The 11,260-nt window shown below is 33.2% G+C and overlaps 1 protein-coding gene across 1 annotated transcript in view; it reads left to right on the forward strand.

Moving 5' to 3' along the window:
- The first annotated feature begins 2,276 nt into the window (after positions 1-2,276).
- LOC117120281 (hemicentin-1-like) overlaps positions 2,277-11,260 on the forward strand; it is a 27,737-nt gene continuing 18,753 nt past the window's right edge. Inside the window, exons 1-10 of the mRNA XM_033265291.1 lie at positions 2,277-2,364; positions 3,638-3,973; positions 4,304-4,606; positions 4,775-4,810; positions 4,925-4,963; positions 5,465-5,595; positions 7,084-7,122; positions 8,532-8,570; positions 8,972-9,010; positions 9,533-9,551. Of these exons, the coding sequence (XP_033121182.1) occupies positions 2,277-2,364; positions 3,638-3,973; positions 4,304-4,606; positions 4,775-4,810; positions 4,925-4,963; positions 5,465-5,595; positions 7,084-7,122; positions 8,532-8,570; positions 8,972-9,010; positions 9,533-9,551 (1,069 nt within the window). The remainder of the gene's footprint in view (positions 2,365-3,637; positions 3,974-4,303; positions 4,607-4,774; positions 4,811-4,924; positions 4,964-5,464; positions 5,596-7,083; positions 7,123-8,531; positions 8,571-8,971; positions 9,011-9,532; positions 9,552-11,260) is intronic.

Raw genomic sequence — 11,260 nt, forward strand, 5'->3', positions numbered from 1 at the left:
GCTTAAGCACTTCATACTGTTTAGTGCGAATTTCAGAAAGAGGAAGAAGACCCACGTGATTATGTAATTGTTGCACTCATCAGTAAATTCATTTTAATTTAAAATAGGATCGGAAGTAAAATTGGAAGAAAAGAAGTGATTAAAACAGCAAGCAATAAAATTCGGACAATCAGTATAGGTGCCGTTACATTTAAAACAATTTGCAACCAGTTTGGCCTGGATTTGCGTACAAATGACCAAAAAGTTTGTCCATGATCGATGCATTTTTCACTCTCAGAGACATACTTGTGGTTAAGATCGCTTAATAAGTGCTTAAGGTAATACCTACATATTTTTTATATAAAAAGCCATTTGTTGGGATTGTGAGAACGTTTGGCAGCTTTGTATAAACAGTTTTCCTTCCTAATAATCTTAGATTTTTTTAGGCATTAGATTTTCTTTGCCCTACGCTTAAGATAAACTTTAAAAACTGCAAGGAGAAAATCAGTTTTAAAATTATCCCATAATATTAATGTTCTTTGAGCTAAAGCAAAAATCAATATTTGAAAATGTATCAATAAACATATCATAAAGCTATTACGTAGTTACAATCAACAAGTTTATAATATTATAAGTATGTAGGCCTATGTTTATGTACTGTACATAATCATATGTTTTTATTTTAACTAATCAACTGTATCCTGTATTTTAACACGTTTTAACTATTTTTTATTTGTAAGTTTATTTTTATGTTGAACCTTGGAAAAAGAATATCATGTAACATTTTATTTGACAGTAACGAGAAACGTGAACTTGAACTTAAACTTGAGCTAAGAATAGATAGTTCGCTCCACTATATGTAGGCCTATGTGTCTTCAAACTGTATGAAGCGAGAGAGATTAAGTGGTTTATAGAATAAAAATCATTAAAGCCTTGTTTACATAGAATCACTACACAGTCACTACAGCATTTCGCTGCAATTCTTGCTCTGCGTATCTGTCCCCGACACAATTGGAACGCTCCCTGATTCAACTGACCAATCAGCGTCCTCAAATGAGTCGGCGATGGCGTGTAGCGATTTTGTGGAACGCAGGCTTTACCTGTGATACTTCGATTACTCCTAGCGATCTTTTTGAAGTTATGAGTTTGATTATGACGCCATTGCACCTTTAAAAAATATGAATTTAGCTGCAAGAGGAGTTGGTATAGGCAAACATTAAATAGTCATAATGTATCATACATTAATGATATATACTTTACAATAAATTAATCGATCATTTTAACAATAGTCTTTTTTTTTTTCGTCAACGTATTAGCAATGTTCTCATAAATTTAACCTCTTTTTTACCAGTTTACTAATAAAACAATTCAAATCACACAAGAATAACATGCTTGAATATTGTCCAATTTAATACCAAGTATTTGTACCAGTGAGTTTGTCCTCAAATCGCACTCCATGCAGTTCATAATGAATTTAGCAATCTTCAGACCAAGCTTTCTAGAGATAAGAGTAAACATCACATGGATTTAGGTTAATAAGTGGGGGAGAGTTAATTATAGATGGGTGAATTACATGTGTGAAGCTTTTGGTAACTGGTCCGATCGATTGTGTTTCGACATCCTGGAAGCTAGTTAGTGACATGTAATGAAGGTTTATAAACCGGAAAAACCTTAGTATATAAGTGTTTATTTAATTCCAGCCAAAAGTATACTATAACTGCATACAAAACACGCTAAAGCAGGAACTAAAATATTATTCATTCTAGCAATTTTTTTAAGGAAAACATTCCTAAGCTATGACTATAGTATGGAGTGATATAATCCGACTAATCATAGGTTGGAATATGTCTTAATGTGTAAAGGTTTAAAAAAAACATTAATACTTGAACACTATATTATAAAGTTACTGGCTACTTATTTGCTATTATGATCCATGAGACTTCCAGTTTCTGTGTGACTGTCGAAATACTTGAAGTATGAAGGGATGCTGTATTCATCAGTAGGCCTACTCAAAAGAACCAAAAGCAGAAGTCCTATTTATATTGGGCTTTCAAAATGTGATGCATAGTAAAAAAAAATATATAGAATCTCGTCGCCATGACAGTCAATGCAATATATATTTTTTGTTTGTATCGGTCGTGCTATAACAGGAAAAGAGTTAAGAGGGCGTTAAACTCATTTTGTGCCAGAACATTTTTATTTCAGGCTATCAACTGTAAAACTATAGTGCAGCAATGAGGTAAACGTATTGGTCTGCTGATTGCTGATAGTGTAGGCGCGCCATTGTTTCTTTAATTATGACTCTGTATAACCCTGAAGCAAAACACTGTGGGAACCATCGGAAAATTTACTTGGTCTGCCTGATCAACTTGTTTTTACACTTCGGTAAATATGATTTTTGTGTCTCTGTTAGATCCCTGCAGACCGGGCAAAGTAAAAAAGAGTTAAAAAATATATAATTTAGTAGGCCTATTTATGCTTACAATTTCAATTTTAGAAACATACAAAAGTCAATTCGGTGCTTCAGTTGCTTACAGTAATTTGTATACTTAAAACTTCATTAGATAACATATACAAAATGAGAGAGTTTTAAAGACTTGGAGCTATTGACATAGCGATTAAAAGCAATCTGAGATGACAAGATGACGTAATGAATTAATGGCATTTTCTAAGCCCCCGGCCCTTGGATATTGTTTCTTTAGGCCCACAAATCCATAGCGTAAATGTACGTAAGCACGTGTGTTTCTGGACAACACATTGCTTGAAGGACACGCGCGTATTCCTGATTCCTTGAATTGGTCATTTGTTAAGTTTGATAGGCACCCCTGAAAGGTCTATTGGATGTGGGTCCCCGACCGGGGGGGGGAGAGCTGGGGCCGATGCCCCGACGAAGGGGAAAATTTCCCCGACAAGATCATCAAAGTGGTCGTAGTCGAACGTCGCTTTGACAATTTAGGGGTTTCAAAGGGTTATTTAATCGATTTTAGAGTCTACAAATATGTGAAAATACGTAATTTTTTTTATCCTTGACGATAAACATAGAGAGCGTTTTTGTGCAATGTTTTACACCGACAATGCTTATCTATGATATTTAGTGGAAAGCATTGTATACGAATTACCACATAGTACACTTTGTCTGCGTCATAACTTTGGTATTCATTTTTGGTAATTATGAAATTTCTGTCTTTGTAAGTAAAGCCGGACACTCACTGTGCCCAAATATTAACATTTCAAAGTAAATGAATAAATAAATTCTATGGAGAACGCAACTAAAGACACACGCGCAGATCGTTTTTTAATGACGATTCGTTCCAAACTGTCACCGTCAATCAGCAGACGGTGTCACGTCTTTCAGCTAGCGCTCATAAGTGATGGAGTTCAATTGATCGAACGACACACTACAAACAGCAGTTACCTACCTTAACAAAAATATATCTAAACGAATTAATAGATGATTATTAAAGATAAACTTGCATTATTATTTCCAACTTACATAAAACTATGTCCATAGATTAGTAAGATAAAGGTGTGAAATGTCATATCAATTTTACGATAGGTACAAGTCCAGATATATTTGACTGATACATAGTATTACATTTTCTGTTAACATTCATATGTAATATCATTTGATTTGATTCAAAAGTTTGCTTAATTCCAGGTGTCTTTGCTCAGTCTAGATCCGTGACAGTAGATCCTGCTAGAGCAAAATTGGGTGAAAATGCATTGATGACGTATACATTCACACTTAAACCAGGAGAAGATTTGGATTTCTTGGTTTGGTTCAAAAGTGACGCAGATGGTGTTAAACAAGGGGATCCTATTGTAACTAATATAAGTGGAAACCCACAACCAAATGGTAGATACGGCTTAAGTGATAATGGAAGTCTTATTATATCTAGAGTTGAAGTAGAGGATTCAGGCTACTACCTCTGTAGAGTAATTGCAACACCTAACTCTGACGCTGCAGAAGGTTTCTCAAATTTAACAGTATACTGTGAGTACTGTTTTCACATTTTAATGTTATTGTGTATTGTAATACAATGATATTTTTTTTCGGAATAATTAGCATAAACCTAGGTACCAAGATCTACTGGAATTCATTTATATAACTCAGTGTTTTTACATCATTATTTCTGTTTCATTATTCGAACACACGTGGACCAATATTATATATATAGGCTTTTATATATAAAGTATAATATGATTGGCCGACATTTTAATAGAATATATGACGAGATGTCATCGAAAGCTCCCAGAAAAACTAAACTACAACTCTGGAAGGTATAACATATGTATATATATATAATTGGAACTGTCATTACAGACCTTGAGACACCAATATTGGCACCGAAAGAGAAATATGTCAATAGAAACAAAACTACGACATTTACATGCCCTTTGCCCAATGGTGATCGAACACCTATCACCAACACGTGGATCAAAGATTGCGGCGTACTTGATGTGTTTGATATTGAGAAGTATCCACAGTCAGATACAATATTAGAGATCAGCGGAGTCAATGAAATGGATGAAGGAGACTACCAGTGTCAAGCAGAGAATGCAGCTTACAATGGGAGTGAAGGAAAGCTTAGTAATAAAGGAACACTGTCATTGTTCAGTCTCACTTGTAAGTAAAATTCTGAGAATATTAAATTAAAAAAAGTACAATACAATATTATAGAATAAAATTGAATACTATCAAAAAAACTATCTTACATTATTTATTATTAATGTTTCTCTTTCAATATGTAGTATCTTGTTTTCAATTTGGAAACATTAATTTCTTTTTCATTAGCTCCATCAACATCCATAGCCAGTTCTTTCACCATAGGTACGTATTCCTTTATTCATATTTGTTACGATTATTTTCAAATGAATAGAAAATAAATTTTGTACATCACTATATTCAGTTTTGTTCCTAATAAAATTGTTTCATTTGCATTAGTCCCATCATCAACATCCGTATCAAGTAATGCAGCCACGGGTACGTATTTTCATTATTCATTCAACTGGTGAAGGTCTCCGAATAATTAGGTCGTTTTGTCTTTAAATAATTCGGCCGGTTGGCTTGTTGTCCAATTGATCAATCAAACGAGTGAAATAAAAGTAAAATTATTATTTAGAAACCTACGTTCACTACCGGTATTTTAGCAAACCTATGAGAGTTGTTGTGTACGATAATTTCATTATTATGGTAACTAACATTTGTTTGTCATTGTTATTATGATTATTTTTATTGTTATTATTTTATTGTTATTTGCTATTTCTCAGTTGGCCTATATTATTTCTCTGTAAAGCGGATAGGGGCAATGTGCAATATGCGCTATATAAATATAAATATATATATATATTTCGGCCTACTAAATTTTCAAATACTTTAAAAATGTTTTTGTAAATTTATATAATGTTTGACTATCACATAAATATTTGTAATCTACTGTATTCATACAATGCCATGTCAATATCATTTTATTGCTTACCAAAGTACCACTGCAATGTTCAGGTTCAGATGCTGGTCTTCTTGTTGGAATGACGTTTTTAGGTTTCTTCTTCGGAATCCTTTTGTCTTTATCTATATTTTTTGTCCTCGGAAAGATGAGAAATTCAAAGGCACAGGTGAGATACCAACAGGATAGGAATATTACCCTTCTCGAGGGCAAAGTCGATTTTGTGAGGATTGAGCAGTGCTCCATATTGGTGGACCTTTGCTACATACTAGAAAAATAATAAATATTATGCAAATTAACAGAATAAACTGATGATGATGATGTATATTATACATCATGAACATCAATAGTTTATTCTGTTAATTTTCATAATATTTATTATTTTTATAGTATGATGTATGTAATACTTTGCCTCCAAACATGACTACTTACGCAATATAAAATAGTTTTTAAAGACATAAGGATTAACAGTCTTGACATTCTTTGTTATAAATGTACTAATGTTTTGCTAATGATAACGTTGTTGTTTGCATTCCAATGAATTACGATGAGATAGTGTGTTTACAAATAGTATTTTTAGAATGATAAAATGTACTAAAAGACGAAAAAAATTCTCAAACGTTTGTTTTAAATTTAATTAACTGTTTAATTGATAATATAATTTACTTTAAATATAACCAAAGCACCATCCAGACATTACGAAGGACTAGGCGTAATAAGAAGGATAAAGGAATACTGTCATAAATGCTGAATTCTCTAAAACATAAAATTAATTAAATATTTACTTGCTCATATATATTATTGAGCAGTGTTCCAAATTGGTGGACCTTTGCACTGTACATAAATTATCAATAGTTTACAGGGGCGGATCCATAGATGTGTCGGAAACCGGAAAGGCGGGACCGAAAGTGGGGCCGATTGAGATAACACTATCCAGGGGGTCCGATGTCATGCCCCCGCGAAATTTTTCCAAAAAGGGGTGGGGACGGGGCAGGTCCCCCCCCCCCTCCTAACTCCGCCAATGGTTTACTCAGATGTACAGACAGGCACTGATGAGAAACCAACCAAGTTTCTCGTGAACCTTGTGTTAACTTATTGGCTTTCAAAGGAGTCTTTATAGTGAATTAAGCGCTGTGAGTGAACTCTATCGTTAAGGCGGATTGGGCGCTATTATAATTATATAATAATAATTATTATTATTATTATTATTATTATTATTATTATTATTATTATTATTATTATTATTATTCATAGCTCGGACACTGTGTCGTTATAAACCTCCTATGAAAGGAAGGGAAACCGTCACCGCGTATTGCTTGGCCTTAACTCTGTAAAGGAGCTATCGATAGTTGATCTGCTGATACAGCATTTATATTTGTGACTGAATACAAAATGATAACTACCTTCTGACATGATCATTTTCGCAATACAAAACAACTTGAAAGCATATATGTATCTAGAAATATAATTTTATAATTAACGCTTAAAGATTCTTATCTAAATATTTATCTTATTGATTTACATAATTTATCTTATCTGGCCGAGCGGTTAAGGCAGGGGCACCGTAACCATAGCCAACAATACCGGCATGGGTTTATGTGTTTCATTCCAAAATAAGTTAATCTAAATAAAGAAAAATATATACTTTATCTCTAAGGTATCCGAAGCAACTTCAAGAGATGAAAAACATTCATCGGTAAGAAAACGTGGCATTTATTATGTAAAAAAAACGTCAAAACAATGTTAGTTAATTTGTCATACCTTTTAGTTTTAATGCTTTAATATTTAAATATTGTGTTTAACTTAACCATAAATTATTGTTATAATGTCTTTATTTAAGTGAGCAACTGGCAAAACAAATTTTATTGTTCACTTGTTCGATTCCTGATTGGCATGGGTTCCTGATCGGCATGGGTTCGCGGCCACTCGCTCCTAGTTCTGGTGGTGAAACAAGTCTTAAACCATAGGCTCAGTGTACACGAATGCTCATGTGCACTTTAAATAACCCAGTACATCTGAGACGAGTAGGGGGGTACCCCGGTGTACTGGTCCACTCGGCTCCTGTCGTGGACAGATGAAAGGTGCGCCGGTTTACCGGCTGCAGAGGACACGAAGCGACCCTCAGGGGAGGAGAACGTTGAAAAGAGCAACATCTTGTCCACTGCGGAAACGAGCAACGATTGTTGGAATGGCGCAATACAAATGGAAGGACTGGATTTGATTTCATCTTATACGGTAACTGAAGCAGCATGCTGAAATTATGAACAGCCGACAGTAAGAACGATTAAATGTAATAAAATGTGATGACCAAATCAATTATCATTCCTAATGACAATATCTAGAAATATAATTTTATAATTAACGCTTAAAGATTCTTATCTAAATAGTTATCTTATTGATTTACATAATTTATCTTATCTGGCCGAGCGGTTAAGGCAGGGGCACCGTAACCATAGCCAACAATACCGGCATGGGTTCGCGGCCACCTCGCTCCTAGTTCTGGTGGTGGAACAAGTCTTAAACCATAGGCTCAGTGTACACGAATGCTCATGTGCACTTTAAATAACCCAGTACATCTGAGACGAGTAGGGGGGTACCCCGGTGTACTGGTCCACTCGGCTCCTGTCGTGGACAGATGAAAGGTGCGCCGGTTTACCGGCTGCAGTGGACACGAAGCGACCCTCAGGGGAGGAGAACGTTGAAAAGAGCAACATCTTGTCCACTGCGGAAACGAGCAACGATTGTTGGAATGGCGCAATACAAATGGAAGGACTGGATTTGATTTGATCTTATACAGGTAACTAAAGCAGCATGCTGAAATTATGAACAGCCGACAGTAAGAACAATTAAATGTAATAAAACGTGATGACCAAATCAATTATCATTCCTAATGACAATCCATTACGCTATAATAGTAGTTTTAGAGAAAATTGAAATGTAGAAAATTCAAAGTGACTGTGACCCTTTGGCCATAGTACTGCTAAGATATCATCATGTCTCTTAACCAGCAGCATTACCTCTACGCCAAACGCTCAAATACTGTTATGATAAACAAATCAGTTAAATTTACTTCTATATCTTACTAATACGTCATTTATCTTAAAGGTAATTGAAGCATCATCCAGAGATTACGAACTACCGACGGTAAGATGATTACTCTGTGATATAATCAGAAAACCCATAGAAATAAAAAAATAAAAAAAACATTCAATTGCTTTTTGATAGACTGATATTAATAATGTTATAAACTTGGTGAAAAAATATTTATTGGTTCATTATTTTAATTATTTCCACAATATGGAAAGGATTATCCTTAAATCGTGAGCTGATTATATTGTGTACGGGAAGCTGTAAACAAATAGAAGGGTCTCCTATTTCAACGATTGTTAAGTAATTAAAGCTATGTAATGGTTGCTGATTGGTTTGTTGTTTTGTTTATCGTGATTTTATTTGTGATACATTTTTAGGATTTGTTTTGTTTTTTATGTGTTTCATTCCAAAATAAGTTAATCTAAATAAAGAAAAATATATACTTTATCTCTAAGGTATCCGAAGCAACTTCAAGAGATGAAAAACATTCATCGGTAAGAAAACGTGGCATTTATTATGTAAAAAAAACGTCAAAACAATGTTAGTTAATTTGTCATACCTTTTAGTTTTAATGCTTTAATATTTAAATATTGTGTTTAACTTAACCATAAATTATTGTTATAATGTCTTTATTTAAGTGAGCAACTGGCAAAACAAATTTTATTGTTCACTTGTTCGATTCCTGATTCTTGATTCATACTATTAGCTATAATAGAATATGACCAGTACATAAGAGTTGACATAGAAAATTGGAATATAAGTGCAACCTGTCTAAGCTCGTTTGCTTTTAAATGTAAAAGAATATGTGTCATTTTAATAAATAAGTAGGCCTAGTTTATAATGATTAACTTCTTAGTTTACTTGATGTACGCCAAAACCGGCCACCTAGAACTAGCTTGAGCACCTTGGATTACAAAACGATTGTATTAACTCTTGCGAGTTGAACACTGGATGCACCACTTTCACGACAACCATAGATATTAAACATTATTTTTCTTATATTCTTATTTTTTCAGGCTTATACGGCGTACAAAGGTGAGCCGATGGCAGATAAAAAGACGTATGAAGACTTACAGTGGAATGATGACAATAAAATTATGCCAGCTGTCTATGTAAATGTCAAGTGAAAGAGAGAAAAAAAAAATTTAAAGTCTAAATTTTAACTTCAATGTACCATGGCTTTGAACCCCAGAACATGTGTGGCAATGAAAATACTATTCAATTTATTTCTGGAACTCAACTCCCCTCTTGATTTATTTTTAATACTGTGTATATTTTGTAGAAAACTAAATAATAATATTAAATCAAGCTGTTGCATTAAATCATTATCATAATAAATATTATCCCTTTTAATATAGTATGTATTAATATTTACTGTATACCATAAGATTTAATTGATATTGAGCAGTGATGACTCTTAACCAAAATGGTTATAAATTTTGTAAAAAAAAAAGGGGGGGGGGTGTGAGGTGACGAATATTTGACTCATTACACTTTTTTTATTCAGCACTAAATAAATCGAATATCCATACATTTCAAACACTACGGTACTTCTTAAATGTTATTGTATCGGATTTATGAAACGGGGTCTAACTCTAACTTTTGTCGTGACGACACTAGCTTATTATCCACATACGCATACATTTTCAATAATTTACATTCAGTTACAATCATATTGGCTTGCATATCTTTCATTCTAAAATTCTAGGGGTTTTCCCGTATATATATTTTTTATTTTATCAACATATAGGATATATGCAAGCCAATGTAATCAATCAATGAATCAATGGTTCTCATCAACATTTTGTCATAATTACTAAACATTATTTTGTTGTATTGAATAAATATAAATTATTTTTCACCAGCAATACATGGCATAATAATAATAATAATAATAATAATAATAATAATATAAAAACAGTAAAAGATATGAAATATAGAACTTGTTAATATAAAAATTGGTATTATAATAAATGCATAGTACTAAACAATAGATAATATAACATTTACCTGTCTGGACCTATATGTTAGGAAATAGGCCTATGCGACAATACAGCCCACTAACACAATCTGGGCCATAGCGGAACCATACTACTTTGGAGGAAATATTAAAATTATCTTTCAATGCCAACGACGGACTTTCACATAATAATATGTTCATACTACTATAGGTCAAGAACACAATGAAGTAAGCTTCAAACATTAAATTAAAAGTATTTATAGTGCTGTAGGAATTTAGTTTTGGTTAAGTGTGGATGCAATGATAACGCATTTGGAACGTGTTTTGTTTATATAGGCCTAATGTTTATTTTTTTCTTAATTATTACATAGGGTAACAGAATTGTGTTTGCAGTTAATAATCAATATTTATACAATAACTATACAAATACTACCAAGTAGTATTCAGCGCCAGGTTTTAACAACTTTCGATTGAAAACTCAGAGCTTTTCCGGAACGCCATATTTGTAAGCTCTGCAAATACAATAGTACTGAAAGTATGTATGTATATATAGTATAATCATATTTTTAAAATTTGGTGTTTTTTTTACTACACATCTTTTCTATTGTTTTTGTGTTTATAAATCTCTGTTTTGAATCCAATTTTGGATTAAACAAACTGTTATTTTTTGTTGCTTATTCTGTATTAGGCCTAGACCTATATAGGCCTATATTATATACCGGTACGTTTTGTTTTGTTTTGTTTTGTTTTTTTTTTGGTGGGGGGGGGGGGTCCCTCCAAGACA

Source organism: Anneissia japonica, unplaced genomic scaffold (genome assembly GCF_011630105.1).
Source record: "Anneissia japonica isolate Jap-2015-1 unplaced genomic scaffold, ASM1163010v1 scaffold284947_len354889_cov159, whole genome shotgun sequence".
Taxonomy (NCBI): domain Eukaryota; kingdom Metazoa; phylum Echinodermata; class Crinoidea; order Comatulida; family Comatulidae; genus Anneissia; species Anneissia japonica.